At 41.2% G+C, this 19,352-nt stretch overlaps 2 protein-coding genes across 4 annotated transcripts; one reads left to right on the top strand and one right to left on the bottom strand.

Moving 5' to 3' along the window:
- The first annotated feature begins 84 nt into the window (after window positions 1-84).
- luc7l (LUC7-like) lies at window positions 85-6,350 on the top strand. 2 transcript variants are annotated; one of them, XM_080049223.1, is made up of 10 exons: window positions 143-278; window positions 1,438-1,508; window positions 2,640-2,734; window positions 2,902-3,000; window positions 3,469-3,579; window positions 3,728-3,871; window positions 4,004-4,180; window positions 4,307-4,395; window positions 4,485-4,676; window positions 5,100-6,350. In XM_080049223.1, exons 4-10 carry the CDS (start codon window positions 2,905-2,907, stop codon window positions 5,218-5,220), a joined length of 930 nt encoding a protein of 309 aa, XP_079905349.1. In that variant the 5' UTR covers window positions 143-278; window positions 1,438-1,508; window positions 2,640-2,734; window positions 2,902-2,904; the 3' UTR covers window positions 5,221-6,350. The 2 variants fall into 2 exon arrangements, with proteins under 2 accessions (XP_079905348.1, XP_079905349.1); XM_080049222.1 differs by lacking the exon at window positions 1,438-1,508 and having other exon boundaries at window positions 85-278.
- eps8l1b (EPS8 signaling adaptor L1b) lies at window positions 6,167-19,264 on the bottom strand. 2 transcript variants are annotated; one of them, XM_080049218.1, is made up of 19 exons: window positions 19,126-19,264; window positions 17,926-17,999; window positions 17,341-17,499; window positions 17,068-17,217; window positions 16,875-16,951; window positions 15,405-15,517; window positions 14,732-14,787; window positions 14,498-14,627; window positions 14,254-14,342; window positions 14,103-14,177; window positions 12,777-12,925; window positions 10,833-10,977; window positions 9,880-9,917; window positions 9,669-9,777; window positions 9,332-9,457; window positions 9,065-9,206; window positions 8,244-8,409; window positions 7,444-7,576; window positions 6,167-6,875 (listed from the first exon to the last, which is right to left on the bottom strand). In XM_080049218.1, the coding sequence occupies exons 2-19, from the start codon at window positions 17,953-17,955 to the stop codon at window positions 6,789-6,791; spliced, it is 1,974 nt and encodes a 657-aa protein (XP_079905344.1). In that variant the 5' UTR covers window positions 17,956-17,999; window positions 19,126-19,264; the 3' UTR covers window positions 6,167-6,788. The 2 variants fall into 2 exon arrangements, with proteins under 2 accessions (XP_079905344.1, XP_079905345.1); XM_080049219.1 differs by having other exon boundaries at window positions 9,880-9,914.
- Between the last annotated feature and the right edge of the window lie 88 nt (window positions 19,265-19,352).

Below are 19,352 nucleotides of genomic sequence, written 5' to 3'. Positions count from 1 at the left end.
ATTGGTGAATTTCATAACAATACCCCTCCCCCAAATCTTAGTGTTTACTCGTCACTTCCTCAATGTGAAACGGAAACTGGCAGCTCCAAGAAATACAGTAAAGCTGCAAGAGGTGATGCTCGGACGACTAAATAATCGAATAACCTAACCAAAATAACAAGGAACTATTTTCGGTTGCTGAATTTTTTATAGAGCCATCGACGGACGGTCAGCAACGATGTCCGCCCAAGCTCAAATGAGAGCTTTGCTCGACCAGCTGATGGGAACAGCGAGGGATGGTGAGTCGCCGTAGTATGCTAGCTGAGCTAGCCAAGATGGAGCCGCCGCTGAGGCAGGCTTGTGTTGGTGTGAGATGGACAGAGCTGCATGATTGGATAGACTGCAGATGGCTGTGTAAAATACACTAACGTCACATTGAAGTAGGCTGTACGGATCAACGCTAGGATTTAATGTCTGTATCCATGTGGAGGTCACTTTTTTCACAGTTTTAACGACTTTAGTTTCGATATTTCCACTTTCAGCGCAAACTGCATTCTTAGCCAGTTGCTAAAATAGCTAATGCTAACCTCACTGTCTATTGTGAAGTCAAGGACCCGTCCGCCCTTATTACCCAGTATGCAACGTTCTTTTAATTATTGGCATTAATATTTAAAAATAAGCCAATGGTATAACATTAACACTTTGGTATTACGCAGACTGTTCTCAGAGTTGATGCACTTATACAAGCTGGTCGTTACATTAGGCCTACCAGTTAGTATTAGGTTCTGTGGACCGCGTTATTCCATCGATGTATTAGGCCTACCCAATGGATTGCAATTAATTTAATTTACACATACTTTGTTTACTGTTGGCAATTTTTTCACAACAGGGCATCCAGTTTTATAATTAAATTGATCATATGTTTTGTTTGGCGAAGTAACCGGAAACTGCAGCTGTCGTATAAATGTAGGCAGTATACATCCCAATATAATACGAGTGTAAAATTGACAAATGGATGAACTCCAGTAAGCTAAAAGTACTTAAAAAAATATAATGGTACGTAACAATCTGATGTATAATTTGGATTATGATTTTGGCTGTTCCTGTGTGAGCATTGACGTGCTAAAAATACACCTGTATATTGATCCTTCCAGCCGTTTGGATACAGACATTAAAAGGTAGACCAACTGTCAAGTCTGATTGTCACAGACAGGTAATATCAGCGTATTGCTGCCCTGCCGTTTTACAGATCAGAGCTTCATGCTGACAGTTGATTGAATATATCCACAGCCCCGTGGACTATCTTTTGAACAAGTTCATAATTCGACCTGTACAGCTAGAGTGAATTTGTGCTGTGAGTTTGTGGGTGTATGTGTGATGAGATTGATATCAAATTCTTCCCATACATTTGTTGCATACAAACTGAACAATTGTGGCCCCTTTATTTTATTCATTAAGGTTCAGTGTATCTTTGCCAGCCTACATCAATCTGCAAAGGAGTTGCAGAAAAGCCTCATGTTCATCGAGCCGTGAGTCACACATAATTTTTAAAGCTGTTATAATGAATATCCAAACAATTTGTTTGCCTTCCGGAAGTCATTGTAGCTTTTTTTTTATTTTATTTTTTTTAATAAAAAAAAATGGCTATGTCTTCAGTGACCGTGAGTGATTTTGGAGTAGTTTTATCGCAGCTTGAGCTAAGACGTCTGGTCGCGCTGAATCCAAACGAGCAGTTTTCCATAAGACGTCTGTTTTCAGAAGGCAATTTTAGCAATCATCAAAACAAAAAAACTTTGCACACATCATCTACAATCTGACTTTTGTATGACTCCCAACTTCTTACTACAGGTATGGGCAAGAAAACTGTTCCCATTTATACTTTTCTACAGCGGGTTTAAAATTCTGCAGCTGAGGTCTTGAAGATGCAGAAGGGTACAGTATGTGGTGCGGATCGCAGTGTGTATAAACTAAATTTTCTTCCTTGGATTTCTTTGATATTTTCTGTTTTGAATTTCTTTTCAATGTTTCATATTTGTAAAAGGCTTGGCTGGAACTTGTCTGAAATGTTTACATTTCTTATCGGCAGTCTTTCCTGCATAGTCAAATATTTAAAGGTGATGCTAAATCACCAATATACATAATGTTGGTAGTTTGATATTATCATTACATATCAGTGGTGTGCCCCTGTCAACCTAATCTCATAATGCTCCACATTTACATGGACATGGACATTTAGACTTATCACAAGTCAAATTGAGTTGATGGTCACACATCGCCACATTTTTTATTGAGACTTGGGTAAGGTAAGCACCAAGAATATCAGGAAGTACTGTATACATGCACACACATGTAACTTGAACTTCTTCAATCTTGACACGTAAATGGATAATAAACATAGTCTAGCAGAGGCACGGTTACTTGATTACTGGTCAATATAAAGAAAGGCTAATGAAGTTTATGTACAATTGTGATAATCAGAAATGTGAGACTTGGTTTTCACTCATTTATGTGCGCACACAATCCTGCAGTTATAGTGACATGTATCTGCCAGATGAATGTAGTGCAATTACTATAATGCGTATTAATGTACTGGATACCTCGCCCCTGCTGAAAAGTATGTGAAGTCTTTTTTCACGGGTTATTGTTTTGGACTGTTTCAGGGGACGAGACACGACAGCGGGTCAAGTTCGCCGACGAGCGAGTCTGCAAAAGTCATCTTCTAAACTGCTGTCCACATGACATTCTGTCTGGAACTGTAAGTAGCCTACAATTTATGTATGACCATGCAAGAGTGATTCCAGTATGTATTTAGTAAAATGCAGAAAATCAGAAAGTTGTGTTCTAAAAATAATCTTAAAACCATTTGATATAATTGTATTCTTATTTGAGTTTTTGCCTGTGTTTTACCTGTTTTTGTTAAAGCGTATGGACCTGGGAGAGTGCACGAAGATCCATGACCTTGCACTTCGAGCAGATTACGAAATTGCATCCAAGGACAGAGATCTGTTCTTTGAGCTTGATGTAAGTAATGTCCTAGTTTAAAAAATGAATGTGTGCAGTTCACCATAATAAAAACAAAGATTCACTGTTGCTGTGAGGTTAGGGGGTGGCTGGCTTTGAAAGCCGTATTTTGCATTTAGTATTAAAAAAAACAAAAAAAAACACATGACAGTTTCCACATCCAGAATCCAGCTGTTAGCTTAAATGGCTGTTTTTAACCGCTTTGTTGCGTTATTGGAAAGTAGTCAGTGGTTCATATACATCCGATACCACTGAGTTGCAGCCATGAAACACCCTCAGTTTTAGACCAACTGCTTTTATACAACAGGTGCACTGTGTAAAAAGTGTCTGTTTCTGCAGAGGATATAAATGCAAAGTTGACTGTAAAATACAGGACATGGTGTATCCCTGTGACTGTTTGGGAGCAGTCGGGTGATTGTTGAAAAATCAGCATAGCTCCATTGCTGACTAATGCTCTCACCCCCAAAGGCGGTGGAACACCTGGAGTCATTCATTGCCGACTGTGACCGGAGGACAGAACTAGCTAAGAAGCGCCTGGCTGAGACCCAAGAAGAGATCAGTGCTGAGGTGGCAGCAAAGGTGAGTGACAGAAGACTTTCAAACTCGGGCCATTTTTCTTACCTGTATATTAAATTCACAAATTTTACTGATGTGACCGTTTTCATGCAGCATCCAGTTTGCTATAGCAGTGTGTTCAGGTGTAAGCTGTGTATGTGCTGTGTTTCAGGCAGAGACGGTTCATGAGCTGAATGAGGACATTGGAAAGCTATTGGCCAAGGCTGAGCAGCTGGGTGCCGAGGGCAACGTGGACGAAGCACAGAAGGTCCTGCAGGAAGTGGAGATGGTCCGCGGTAAAAAGAAGGATGCAGAGGTGAGGAAGGAGGAACTGGGAAATGGTTTCAGCTGAAGGGGGGGGCGGGGCGTAGGGCTTTTACTTTTATTAATAGTTCCTTATCTTCTGGTCCGTTTTAACAACTCTTTTTTTTCCCTGTTCTCCCAACAGGAAGAATACAGAAACTCTATGCCGGCCTCAAGCTTCCAACAGCAGAAGCTTCGGGTGTGCGAGGTGTGCTCTGCTTACCTGGGTCTCCATGACAATGACCGTCGTTTGGCCGACCATTTCGGTGGGAAACTTCATCTGGGCTTCATCCAGATCAGAGAGAAATTGGACGCACTAAAGGTATTTTCCAGTACAAAGATCCTTGATGAATCACATTACATGTATTGTTGTTTTTTTTAACAATCCTGAGAATTGGATAAGAGGTTTTCACCTCTACTTGTGTAACTTTGTTTTTCTTTCCATCAGAAAACTGTGGTCGAAAAGCAGGAGATAAGAAACCAGGAGCGTTTAAAGAGACGAGAAGAAAGGGAGAAAGAGGAAAAGATGAAGAAGAGGTCAGTGTAGACATTTAAAATGAGGAAAGTAAACTTGTTGTATGTTTCTGTATTTAAACATTTGGTTTTCGCGTCCGCTTACTTCATAGGACCAGATCACGGAGCAAAGAGCAAAAACGGTCCCGTTCTGGTGAGCGCAGAAAGAAGCGCTCGCGCTCCGCATCACGAGAAAGGCGCCGTTCGCGCTCACGCTCCAGAGAGAGGAGGAGGAGGCATCGCAGCCGATCCCGCTCTCGCAGCCGAGGACACCGTCACAGCCACGAGCAGAGCTCCAGACACAAGTAAATACACAACGAGAACACAAGAAATTGCTCCGACTCATTTGTCATGGGACACACTAGTTGGTTTTTCCTCATTGCAGATTTTTCAGACTTGACTTTTGGAATCTGCAGACAGTTAAGACAGGTTCTGTCGAGATTTTATTACAGGCCAAGCAGCACTTTGGGATCTAGAAGTAATAAATCCCTGACTCATCCAATAACCTTTAGATCGTGACACACCTCATGTTTCGTTTATGTTTTTTAGGAAAAGCTTGGACGCTTTGCAGTTGTATAATCTCTCTGGTTTTAAGCAGATTAATGAACAGGATATGATATCTTTCTATTTGGCTCTCTACAAATAAACTTTTTTTTCTCATTTCTTTCTTCTTTATGCTTGTACTTGTTCTATGTTTCCTGAATGTCTGCTATGGTCTTGTTACCCAGGTCCTCAAGGGACAGAGAGCGTTCATCCAAAGACCGCTCACGGGAGCGAGACAGGAGGGACGGCATGAACGGCAGGTCAGACTCCCGCCGGGCAGAGGACAGGGACATGGGCGACCTCTGAAGACCAAACCATCAATCACCACACACAACCCTCCTCCCGTCTCTCTCACCCGTCTGTCCATTTCTATTAACCTAACGTTACACACAGCCCCTGCCTTGACATGTCTGTTCTCCCGCCTGCCTCCTTTCTTTGCTTTAACAGTTGATGCAGCCGACCCAGAGTGTATAAATAATACCTTGAGATATTGTATGGATAAAATTTGCTAGCATCCAGATGCAACAGAAGATTGCATTTAGATGGGGGGAGGTTAGTTATTGATCAATAGTGGATTGTATTGTAATACTCACATCTGTAATTGTGTGGCTGTCTGTATCCAATACATCCCATGTCTTCTTATGAACTACCCTACAATGATTCCAATAGAGAAATCAAACATAAAGTGATGGTCTGCTGGACTGAAGTGTAAAATGTAACCGATCCATATTCTTTCATTATTTACTAGTCTTTTGATACAGAATCTGTCTGTAAATCTGTTTTGGGCCTACTGATTGTCCTGGTCGAAAAAGCCTCAGTTTTTTCCCCCCTTTTCACCAGCTCCTGGTTAACGGCGGTTGCCGTTCAGACAGAGTGCAGTTCTTGAATGTCTGTCGACATATGCTCAGTTTGCTAAAAGCCCAATTAAAGTTTTAGGAACCCAATTCAAAACCAAAAGGTTTTAAAGTTGCGAATATTAGTATCAATCAGCCTTATTTCCCCCCCAATGTCCACTTTTCTATTCTTACTCGTATCAAGTTTGATTTAAGTCAGTAGTTAAGGGAATTAACCTCGAGATTTTGGCCAGTATAAGTTAAGCTTGTTTTGAATTACATTGGTGACAAGTCTCTTGTCTTATAATTTGTCTCTGTCTTGATTTCTTTCATTTACAATAATGAAATTAAATGGTAAATTCCGCACTAGTGTCGCCATGTGAAGCAGTCGGTTCAAAGAGGACACATTGGAAAATCAATGCTATAACTGTACATAATTTTATTAGTCAAGTCAATGAACATTCATCACTTTGGCCCAATTAGGACAAATTCCTTTGTGAATAGATTTATAACTGCATTGCTTTACCTATTGTGTGAAGTCATATCTGTTTATGTTCTGCTGGAAGTCTTTCTTTAAAGTTTCAATAAAAAAAATAAAAAACATTTTAATTTGTATTGGCTTTTGTCATTGTCTCTTAATTGTGCCCCTTAATCATGGTTAAATTATTACACAAGTATTATACAAACAAAGATAAATACATTCATTTTAAGTTAGTTCAAACCTACTGGGCAGGAACCAGACAGAGGCAAACTGTACAGTCAGATCAACAACAATTATCACAAATAAGTGTACTTTATCGATAACATTTTAAATTTGAACAGTGCCTGATTGCAATCGGGGCTTACATTTCTGATATGCTCCACAATACTTTGGCTTTAAGATGAAATAATTTTGTCAAGAGGGCATGGTGGTCCTCAAGAGGCGTCATTGTGGCATATTTGTTCTCTGGTGATATAATAAATAAATCATGAGTTCACTCATAAATGACAACACAGGCGCAAGAACTTGATCCTTCATCTGAAAGTCTTCACGCTTGCCGCTCACAATGTGCTGCTCTCCAGTTTCAGATCAACCTTTTGTTTCTGTTTCTCCATGACCGTCTCCAGCTCTGTGGCTCTTCGGGCATCCTGCACAATGCAGAGGCAAATAAGGACAAATGAGGGCAAGAACGCGTCATGGTAAAACAAAGATCTGTAAAGTTTTAGCGACTGATAATTACAAATCTTAAAAGGCTTTAAGGTGGCCTACGAGGCTGAGTAGAGACATTTTCCTGTATGACTTCTACTTTGACATGCAGGTTGAAGCCCCAAACAAACATTTAAATTATCAATTTATATTTTGACAAGTATGTTCTTTTTCTCAGTCACCAGGTTCCATTTACAGATAGAAATATTTAAATGAAATGAATGTAGAATCATATTTTCCAGTGAGTATAACTTTCCAGATATGATGACGTGCCAAAATTAGGTATTTGAGTTTGACATTTGTCAATTGCTGTTTTTTGTTTTGTTTTTGTAAGTCAATGTGATATGAAAATAACACTCTCAATTTCGACTTTTGAATTTGCTTTTGCAAACATTGTCCTACAATCTTGTCCTGAGCTCTCCACACACTCAATAGTTTTGTCACTAATAATAACCTTGGATAGAAACACAGAAAGCTACAGAAAGTCATGTTAATTTCCCTTTGACTTACCTCCAGCAGTGTTTTCTGCACAGTGAGCTGGCTGTACACTCTGGCGCCCTCGTCTGGAATCACAGCTCGTAGCTCCTCCTTGTTGAGGGAGAAGAGCTGAGCGCCCGTCAGCACTCCCAAACATGACACAGTCCTGAGGAAATTAAAAACACAAATGACTCCTCACTCACAATCTACATTAAGAAAACTCCATGAGCTGTTCTACTGGAAGCTTTTCAACTCCTAAAAGATTTGCACTATAATAATATATCTATCCAACCGTAACCAGAAAGTGTAAAATAATACAAGAAACCAATCCTCTAACTCCTTTTATTTTAAGCTAACAGAGTTAAAGAAGGGAAGTGATTTATGTTGCACCCTTAAAAGTGCACTATGTAACTTTGGGTGTGTCAGAGAAGGGAACATTTTCCAAGGGATATTCTCATAAATGAATAAACAAACTTTCCTCACAAGAAATAATTGGATCCCTGGAACACTGTTTGAAGTGAGAAAGCTACCTGAAAAACGACTGTTTCACTGTTGTAGTTGTTTATAGCAGCAAGGCAAGGCCCACAGTTTTTGTTTACAAACATATTCTAGCCATTTGGTTCCAGGTTCCTCAAAATATTTTAGTTTTGATTTATGATGACATAATTATTCAATACTAAAAATTACATGTAGAGAAAATATGTTAAGAAACTCACTGCAGGCTCTGTGAATGTAAACAAATCCCCCTCCCCTGAAACTGCATAGTGCACCTTTAAAGAATAAATAACTTTGTACATGAAGTACTCCCAGTGTGTAAACAGGTTGTTACTCACGGCTCACTGAAGCCCTTCCCTTGGAGCCATTCGGCCACTTCGTCTGGAGGAGAGTGGTAGTCCAGGGGCACAGAGGTCTCAGAGGAGCGAGGGATCACCAGAGGTTTGTTCAGACCGGCCTTCCCATTGGTCAGCCTCTGGAGCAGCTCGTCATTCATCATCATGACTGAAATAGATTAAAGGTGATAGAAATGATGGGGATAAAGACAAAGCCTTTCAAATGCCCAAATGAGAACTCCTGTTCTTTTTAACATAATGAGAACTTGGTGTACTTTTTATGCATATTCTGCTTTCTTCTTAAAACAACAGTTGTTTATTATTTTGAAAGTAAGGGACAACTGGGAAAACTCCATTTGCTGAAGAAGAGTTTGATGAATAGATCCAGTTTGAGCCCTTTATTTGGTGATTTTTACTTCTAAAAAAACAAATAAAAGCTATAATCTTATAATGTCTAAGACTGTCTCTGTCCTAATGCATGTGTTCAAATGCAACATGCTGAAAAATACCCAGATGCCCTACAACATCCAGTCATCAGCATGCTTTTTGGCGATTCTGACCCACAAGATATGTCAAATAGACTGAGCCTCTTAGCGAAAAACAACCAGTACTACAGTATAAGCAAGAGGCAAGTTTGAGGCGCAATGTTAGTATGACATAATAAAAAAGGAAAAGTATATCCCAACTCCCAATTGTGTTGACAACTCTTAACTCAACTAAATACTTTTTATGGTCAGCTTTGGTATGTATTATAGCAACAACAAAAAAAAAGAAAGAAAGACCATGCGATTTCGAATGCAGGGACAGTTTGCTGACTTAATTACCTGTGTCGTCAGCTGGTACGTGTTGGTTGTAGGGTTGTAAGCTGCGTGGGCGCTGGGGGGAGTGGAGTGGGGCATGTTGTAGTGCAGGAGGGCTGGGCGGGACCAGGGACAGAGACGTGGCAAGGGGCGGTGGAGCTGGAACCTGCAGGGGGGAAAAACAATGGCCATGTACAGGTGAGCGGGTGCCTCTGTGCTTGTGTGTGCAAGTGTGTGTGTGTGTGTGTGTGTGTGTGTGCTGGGGCGTGCGTGTGTGTGTTTGTGTCTTACACTGGGGGGATTACTGGCGACAGGGCTTTCTATGTGAGTCAGGGGCTCCAGGATGTTGAAAGGCACAAAGCCGACCTGGTTGAACCGATTGCGACACTTCCACCAGCGCTTGGAAGATTCAATCACCTGTTGGACAGAAGAGGAGTTGCTATTAGGTGACAAAATTCCATCTAATACAAATACCACTTCTGCGGTATCATCAACTATTATTTATGTAACGTCAAACCCAGTGCCCCGTTCACAGCATGTACACCTTTCTACAAGCTTTCCGATGGGATCCGAAATGCACCATGATCAAGCCTTAGGCTACTGGGTGTATTTATTTGACTTGGTTTACCTCAAGCGTCTCCCCCTGTTGCACCGAAAGCTCAGTGTTGTTCCTGGCGATGAAGTCGTAGGTGCAGCTGTATTGTCTCTCAGACTCTGGTGGGAGTGTGCTGCCGTCTCTGAGAGGAGAGGTAGCGGAGACAGACAACTGTTACCATCACTCGCTAAGGGATCTTTAAAGTGCATCAGCCAAACATGTTGCTTGTTAAAAGGTGACCTACGTTTCATTGCCGATGCCGTCTGGAGAACCGGCTGACTGCTGAGAAAGACATCCATAATTGTTACAGAGACAGAGACACAAAGACAGTAGAGAGGTCATCACGGGGAAGGGACTTGGGTGGTTGACAAAAAGAAGAAACACCTCTTTTGACAGTAATTTCATGTAGCAATAGGAGCAATGTTAATATTTAAAACTTATGTCGGAAATAAACTTATCACCTGCTTAAGGCAAAGTTCAAAATGTACATTTAGGTTTCTATTTTACTATACCATGTCTGTTTTGCATCTGTATGTTTCTCCTATATAATTTCTTCTCTCAACAATAGCTTTTTTTCAATACTGTAAAGTTTTCATAATCATTCTTTGTACTTTACTAAAGGTAATTACAGAAGGATATATGATTCATGCCAATAATGTTTTTTTAAGACCTGTATATAGTATTTTTGAATTTATAAAATGAAAAAAGGCTGTATCCAAAATCTGTGTTGTAAAGATTATAACTCTGGCTTTATCAAACATCTATATATATATATATATATATATATATATATATATATATATATATATATATATATAGCTATATATATTTTTTTTCTAAAGAGATGCACATTTACAAATAATTAGTTAGATAATGCCATAATCACATTTTTATACAAACATTTCTGATTAAAAATGTAATACAAAAAAATTTAATGTAAGAAATCAACTGACAAAGGTTCATAAAGATATCACAAGTTGGTTTTATCCTAGTCACCTGCATTGTCTGTCCATAAATAAGCACATAGGCTGGAGCCCTGAGCAATGGAGAGAAAGTGAGATCATGTACTTTACGTTTATGTACTATTGTGCGTCTTTCATAACGTTTAAGCCCTGTCTGTGCACATATTTTCAAGGCTCTTGTCCTTTTATGACACACAATGGAGTCAGCCAAATATCACGCGCAGGTATTCCATACCTCTTGTTTCGCTTGGAGATCCTCATATTTGTGCTGTGACTCAATCGGATCCTCCCAAACCTGCCCGTCTGCCCTCAGGGCTTCCGGCTTCCAACCGTCCAAGAACACAGGGGTGTACGGAGCCACAGGCCCTCTGAGCTGAGAGCTGAGAGAGAAAAAAACAGTCACTACACTGCACTTGTTTTATTTTTTATTCTATTTTACTCTACAGTATGATCAAGACTATGATTTACACTCACCGGCCACTTTATTAGGTACACCAGATCAATTTCTTGTTTTCACATATAACTTATCAGCCAATCACATGGCAGTGGACAGTACAACTTATTGAAGTTAAAACCGAGCAACAGAATGGGGAAGAAAGGGGGTTTAAGTGACTTTGAACATGGCAATGTTGATGGTGCCAGACGGGCAGGTCTGAGTACTTCAGAAACTGCTGATCCACTGGGATTTTCACAGACAACCATCTCTAGGGTTTACAGGGAATGGCCCGAAAAAAGGAAAAATATCCAGTGAGCGGCAGTTGTGTGGACGAAAATGCCTTGTTGAAGTCAGAGGTCAGTGGAGGATGGGCAGACTGGTTCAAGATGATAGAAAGGCAACAGTACCTCAAATAACCACTCGTTACAACCAAAGTATGCAGAATACCATCTCTGAACACAAAACAAGATCAACCATGAAGCAGATGGGCTACAGCAGCAGAAGACCCCACCGGGTGCCACTCCTGTCAGCTAAGAACAGGAAACTAAGGCTACAATATGCACAGGCTCACCAAAATTGGACATTAGAAGATTGGAGAAATCTTGCCTGGTCTGATAAGTCTCAATTTCAGTTCCGAAGTTCAGGTAGTAGGGTCAGAATTTGGTGTAAACAACATGAAAGCATGGATCCATCCTGCCGTGCACCATCATCCATGCCACGTTCAAAGTCACCTAAACGCCCTTTCTTCCCCATTCTGATGTTGGTTTAAACTTCAGCACGTTGTCTTGACCACGTATACATGCCTAAATGCATTGAGTTGCTGCCATGTGATTGGCTGATTAGCTATTCATTTTTATAAGCAATTGAACAAGTGTACCTAATAAAGTGGCCGGTGAGTAGTTGTATCCGGGTTCTGGACGTTTAAACCAAAGCATACAGGTCACATATTATGCTCATTTTCAGGTTCAAAATTGTAATTTGGGTTTCTAATAGGAACTGTTTTTATGGTGTAGTGTCTAAAAATGAATCTCCTCGTTGCAGCCTCTGTCTGAAACGCTCCGTTGAGCTTGTTTCTTTAAGCCCTGCCTTCCAAAAATCCCAGTCTGCCCTAAATTGGCCCTGATTCTAACTGCCGGTTTTAATAAAACTGCCAGTTAGATTCAGGGGTATCTGGGGGTGTGGTTACTTAGGTTGACCTGACTGGGGTTTTTGAACACAGGCTTTTAGAAAGGAGGTGGAGAAAAAGAGAGAGGACTGTCTTTTCCTATTCTTTGGGAGTTTCTAGTCACACCGGGGACACATGTTAAAATAAGTATATCATATTATATAAATAAAATATTAAGATTGAAAACACGTGAAAAGGTGCATTTTGCATAATAGATGACCTTTAAATTTAGTTCTAATGCTACCCGTAACCACTATTTCCTGGCAATGCTAAATCCCCTCATATTGGACTATTGACAGTTTTTGAGAAATCTTTTTGGCCCATGTTTAACGGGGCCGACATTATTATATTTTTAGCTGGGTGGGTTAAAAGTTTTAAACAGACCTTCAAAAAAGAATAAATAAACTGAAATGTAATGTGAAATAGGTTTTATGCTCTCTTGCAGCTGTGGGCGAGTGAATGAGCCAACCAACCAATGGTTGATTGGTATGACATTTGGTATTATTCACATATCAGCTTGATTTATTGAACTAAATGCACTTCATTTTTCTTTAGACCCAGTGACGGTTGGTACTGACCGTGGGTGTGTCCAGTTTGGACCTAGAGACGTCCACAGCTGCCTCTCCTGCTCATTCAGGTTGTCTTGCAGCAGGGAAACCGCAGAGCTGGTCAGGGCTGGGCTGGACACTGACCCTCCAAGGGCTGGTCCACTTGTGGTTCTCACCATCTGCACACAAAAACAAAAGACAAAAAGCAGAGCTCAAGCTCCCAGTCTGCAAAAACAGGCCTGATATGAAAAGCCTAAGAGGGGTTGACAATATTGTCTGTAATGTAATGTTGTCCTGACATTAGATAAATTCAACCATTCCTGATAGAGTGTTGACAATTAAAGCACAGTGACACTGACACACACACAAGAGCCTAATGGCTGACCCCAGAATGGACATACAAAGCCCCAGAAATATGAGACAGTTCCCATTCAGGCGTGCCAGTATACACTAATCAAACACACCCATTCCACCTTGATTCTCTTGATGGAGGACTGATTCATACCTACTGAGACACACCTGAAATTCCATATGTAATCAGTTAAATGTTATGCATATATTTGAAGGAAACTCTCCCAGTTTCAGCTGACCTGTTGTCTGCAGTACTGCAGTGTGAAATGTCAGTTACCGTATGCTACATTTTAGCTCAAAATGTTATTTGAAGTAATATTTTGTCATATTCTTCTAATCTGAAGTCACAAAGGAAATTGGGTTATGACAGCAGTGAATGAAACAAAAAAACAAAAGCAAAACGGAGATTGAAAGCAGCAGTCAGGAGACAGCGACGTGCCAGTTCATGGCAACAGGAGAGACCAGCTCAAATCTTGACCAAACGTTTTTTTTAAGTCTGCACCGCACGTCTGCATACAAACACTGCCCAGTAAAGCAGTTCAAACAAACGCTGCTTTTATCAAGTGTTTGGAGCCGCAAATAGGCTAACTCTCAGGGAACTGCCTTGAGTAAATACTACATGGAACTTGTAGTCTTCTGGCAACATTACTTTGACTTTCCATTATTTTGACATGACACACGCTTACAATTTTTGCTTTTTGCAAAGCTTAGGGACAAACATGCCGTCTTTGTCCTGGTTCTGCACCATTACCATCGGTTAAATAATCTTAACAATATGTATTATATAACTGAATGATTACGTCTCCAAATGTTATCTACTCCTTTATCCTCTATCCTCTAACTGGTCACCATGTTTATTTAAAGATATTCGTCATGTCCTACCCAGGCTTTTTATCTGCGCTGCCTGCTTTAAAAGAATGGGACAACACCTGTTGTTGCGATAGCAACAACAGGTGTTGTCCCCACAAGCATTGCTGGCTGCTGGAGATGTGGACGCTCACTCACCATATCCAAAGGTCTGAATACATGGTGAACAAGCTCCTCTGACGAAGGGTTGGAGATGGTCGATTTCAGACGGGCCTGTAGAGAAATAATAACAGTGATTAACTATGTAGAAAAGGAAGACAGAGAGAAAATCCGCAGATTAAATGCTCACCAACAGGCTGAAGCAATATTTGAATTTCTGGAAGATATTGATGAATTCCTCCGTGTGTGGGGGTTGGGCCTTAGCTGTGAGTATATCTTCTGTTGTTCAGAAATGGTGACAAAACACAAAAAAGAATGGTCAATCGCAGTATTGTGTAGGAGCCAAAAACTGTGTTATTGCAACATTATAGAAGATTATTGTTGTGAATATCATCTGCAACGAAAAAAACTAAAAAACTTTAATCTCTTTTTACCTTCAGCACTTTGCTTTTTACTTTTCTTCTTTTTCTTTTTCCTCTGGTTCAGAATAGTGGCGGCCTCTGCAGTCTGCTGCAGCTTGGCCATGAAGCTCTCGATGTCGTCGAAGCAGTGATTGAGGATCCCCTGAGGAAAAGAGAACCAGTTTCTTACTACGTTCAGATATGAATGACAGCTAGAGGCGACTGGAGAGGCCTATAGCATGGTGACGAAGGGGTGGGGGGGCTTACCACTTCTCTCTCTGCCCGCAGGAAGGAGATGTCGGGCCCGCCGTTGACGCCGTTTGCTGTCGTGGGAAAGTGGAGAGGAGTCAGTTCATCCATTTTCATTCATGTGAACTGGTGTTTGCTGCCTCTGGAATCCCTGCCCCCCTTTTTTACCCCCTTGAAAACACACCCACCTTACACACACACACACACACACACACACACACACACACACACACACACACACACACACACACACACACACACACACACACACACACACACACACACACACACACACACACTACACAAACACACACACACACACACACACACACACAAACACACACACACACACACACACACTACACAAACACACACACACACACGCACACACACACTACACGCACACAAACACACAAAGCAATCTCTGTGCTCCTGAGAGCCTTTTCACCTTAAATACCTCACTCTTTCTCACTTCTCTCCTTTCCTTCTTCTCCCTCTTATTCTTATCATGTCAAATGCTCGACTTCTTACTGCCACACTAGGGCTGTCACTTTTTCGAATGGAGGAATAAAATTCGAATTCAAACTTTTCACCCCAACTTCGAACGAATATTCGAACTTCGAATAAAAAGTGACAGCCCTATGCCACACACATACACTTTCACTTGAAAATCAGTCCTTTTTTCTCTTACCTCTGAGTCCTGGGTAAGGTGGAGGGTTGACCATTGGTCTATTCGGTGCTTGTGCGATGGGGGGACTTGGGATATCATAGGGGTCCATCATGTCTCCCTCACTCTCAGGAAACCTATAGGAGGGGAGGAGAGTTTCAAGCCCTGCTGCGCTCTCACAACATTGTAACACAGGTATTGCTGTAGTATATGTGCCTTCATATTGATGATGGCAGCGATGTGAAGCAACATCATCGTGGGAAACTCCCTTAAAGAAGTCAAGCAAAGGCTATAGTTAGAAAAGGATGACATCGTTGATCATCAGACCCAGCCGGAAAATGCAGTCCACCATCAACAGAATGACATGAGGCCTCTGAAATATAATACTGCAGCCCCTATTCCACTATAAACGCATGGTCAACAGTCAGTGCTTAGTCATGGCCATCGCCTACATTGCAGACATCACTGTGCTTCAATCTACATTCTCGTCCAAAAAGGTTCATGTAGTCTAATTTAATAAATTAACATACAGTAAATGTTTTTCTATCCAGACTAGTATTGTCAAAGCAAAAACAGGTGACACAAGTTTAGCAGTCGAAACATGTCAAGGTAGTAGTGTGTATACAAGTGCCTTCCAGTTAATCAACAATCTCTTTTTCAACAAATAACTTGAGCAAACATGGCCGTTTGGAATGCCAAAGACAAGGACGTCGATCAATGCAGCTGAATAGCTTTTGTATAGTTGCACACACATATGCCACATATCTCAGAGTGCAGGCTCAAAGTTTTACATGGTTTTAAGGAATCGGCATCTAAAAAGTAAAAAACCCAGCCGCTTGTCCTTTTGTCTTACCACATATATCCGTCCTTTATACGTCCTTTAAAGAAGACTATCTTTCAAAGCAGGATAATCCGTTCAGGGGCCAGAGCTAGCACACAGTCACGGTCATCCCTCCTCTGCTCTCTGCGCTTTCTGTCACAATGGCCTAGTTATCTCTGTCACACCTTCTAAAGTTATGTTGAAACCGGTAAAACAAGTCTTTACGCTCCCTCAGCTGTTTACACTGTCCTCTCCGTCTCTCTCTGTTCTCTCTCTCTCTCTCTCTCTCTCTCTCTCTCTCTCTGGCAGGTGCAGGCTGCTATGATAGAGTTGAAACTAAGACATAATGGCAGTACAAGAGGAGAAAGAGCAAACTGTTTGATGGAACAGTCAGCTTTTGTCTCTGTCTGTCTTTTGTTTTTGACTGCGTCTGTTATTGTTTGACCATTCATCAACCTCCCATTCAATATGAATGCAAACATGAACACACGCACAGATAAAAACACACTTTCCCCTATTAAAAACCAAGATAAGCTCTTAAATTGAATTGCATAAGGAACAATCATGGAAAGGACGGTTTCTGTTGTAAAGTATTCATAATTGTCATTTGGATGTTTGTTTTTTTCTCCATAGTTTTCCTTTGGGGACTTGAGTGACAATGTCATTCACTGTACCTGAGGGCATCCTGGAGCTTCTGACTCCTGCTGGAACCCGAAACCGCGCGAGTGATGTCGTCACAGATTTCCTCTGCCTGTGAGAATGAGAATTTGTTTGAGAGTGGCACCACTTGTAAAACCTGAACCAGGCGGTCGATTAAAAAAAAACACACGCGCTGAGTCAGAGAGAGCTGCCTGCTTGTTTACTCACCGTCACGCGCTCGCAGTTGAAGAAGAGAATGTCGGGCTTCGTCTGCTCTGCGTTCTGGTAGACCAGCTGAAGGAGGGATGGGAATTGTTTCTCCGTGTTGATGGCGTCGCAGCGGTAGATGGATTTGAAATAGCACCTCTCCAGCTCGTCCTGCACAACCACATGAGAAAAAGGAGGGCGGTTAAGCATGCAAATTTAGAAAGGCATACCTCACACAATAGCACGCCCACTTGCAGCACATCACCGGGCCTGTGTTCAAGCATTGTCACTCACCTGGCTCTGTGTGTCTCGGAGGTGAATGGCCTCCGCTCCGACGTCTAGGAACATCTGTTGACTCCACATCTTCTTGCTCTGAGCCAACATGGAGAGCCGGGCCTGGGCTTCCTCCACACTCTGCACATCCCTGTTCTGGAGCGAGAACGTCAGCAGGTGCTGCAAGCCAGGAAAGAGAAATGAAAGGATGAGAACGTGAGGAAAAAGGGATCTCAAATATCATGTATGAAAATAGTTGAGTTAAAGGTGGGGTAAGCGGTTCTGGAGAACATCTGTGGACAATATCACTTTTTGTTAAATCAGTGAATATCTCACAATCTGCCCCATGCCCGTACTGTATGTGAACTGAAAAGGGTATGTAAACAAAAGGGGCCCACTTTGTTTGCGTTCCCTTTGTTTACATACCACTTTACAGAGCCTAAGCTGTGTATTAACACTTGATTTTCTTGCAGCACACACACAAACAGTACGGACTGGTTACAGATTGTGAGGAGATATTCACTGATTTGACAAAAAGTGATTTTGACTACAAACATTGTCCAGAACCGCTTACCCCACCTTTAAGGTGTAGCAGAGAGGACTCACGTTAACAAGATATCGTGAGATGTCCGTCATACTTTGTCCACTGCGTCACTTTTCCACCTTTCTATGAATATACACTGGAAAAAGCACATCAGAAAACATGTTAGGTGGAGTTTCAAAGGACAATTCGATCCACTCACAGGTGTAGACAACACAATAAGTACAGTACAAGCAGAACTTCATCTACCAATGTTGCTTTAAGGCATGCAGCAATTTAGTCTTCGCTAGCTTTTCTCTAAACTAACAAGCCACTACCTGTGAAAGCAACACCCTCATTCAATGTGTTCCCTTCTCCTGTTTGAGACTACGTCAGCCTCTCTGTGCTGTAGCAACCTGGGATTACGCTGTACAAGCCGTCCAACCAGTCTGACGACAGTATCTCACCATTCAATCTCTATGCCTCTCGCTGACCATCATGGATCACTGGTATCAAGAGGGCAAACATTTGGTATCACTCACACTTGAGATTTGTTTCATATAAAGAACTTGATCAAAGTGCTGGTTTCACATTCTGGTCAAGTTATTGCTCACATAGTTAAGTCCCAAACTGATGTAGTTGGCTTTTCAAAATAAAATTCTCGGACAGAGCAGTGACGGATTTTGGCATGGCAATTTCTCAAGGGTTATTGAGTGGAATGAGTTGAGATCATAGATAGTTGAGATGCAATTTTAGATCTTGACTGAATTCCTACATCAGCAATACCAAATATGAATGTCTGACATCAGTGAGAAATCAACCTCACCTCAGCACCCTGTTAACCATTACTCAACACCAGCCATTCAGACTTCTGCTTTAACCTACTGTAGGTATACTGCATAGGTAATACGTATGTTAGAAGACAATTTGGGAGATAATAGTAATTATTTGATCGTAATTAAGCTTCATAGTAAATATGTGTTTAATTAGGAATTTGACACACTCAGTTAAGTGTACAGGATGTTTTTGATTTGAGTAAATCCCCATTAGAAGTTTCAAATGCAATCAAACAGTCACAAAATATTAAATTAGGAGAGGATACAGGTTTTCTAAGTGTAGCTTGACAGATTTCAACACATCACCAGTGCTCAAAAAAATTAAACATGTGACAAAATGTCCTATGTATGCGTATGATTTGTGGTTTCTGTATGTCAAGATTAACTTAATTGTTAAATGTTGTAGTATAACGGAATGTATGATAAGAAAATAAAGTTTAATCAACTTACCAAAAGGCTGATAGGCTTCCCAAAACTGTATTCCAGGTGTGAACAGCTGTGTAGGCTTTATATGTTTTAACACGGACTGTGAAACCTGTCCTATGTCTCTGTGTACCTGCAGGTATCTCCCTCCCTGCACTCCTTTATTTTAGCTTTGAAAGCTTTCACAGTGCAGAAGAGGTGTGTCACCTCTGGCAGTCACGCCCAGTCTCCCACCCCACCTTAGAGATAAACAA

The sequence above is a fragment of the Ammodytes marinus genome, assembly GCF_949987685.1.
Source record: "Ammodytes marinus genome assembly, chromosome: 20".
Taxonomy (NCBI): Eukaryota; Metazoa; Chordata; class Actinopteri; order Uranoscopiformes; family Ammodytidae; genus Ammodytes; species Ammodytes marinus.
Note: the sequence above shows the minus strand (reverse complement) of the source record. Positions and strands in the feature narration are given on the sequence as shown.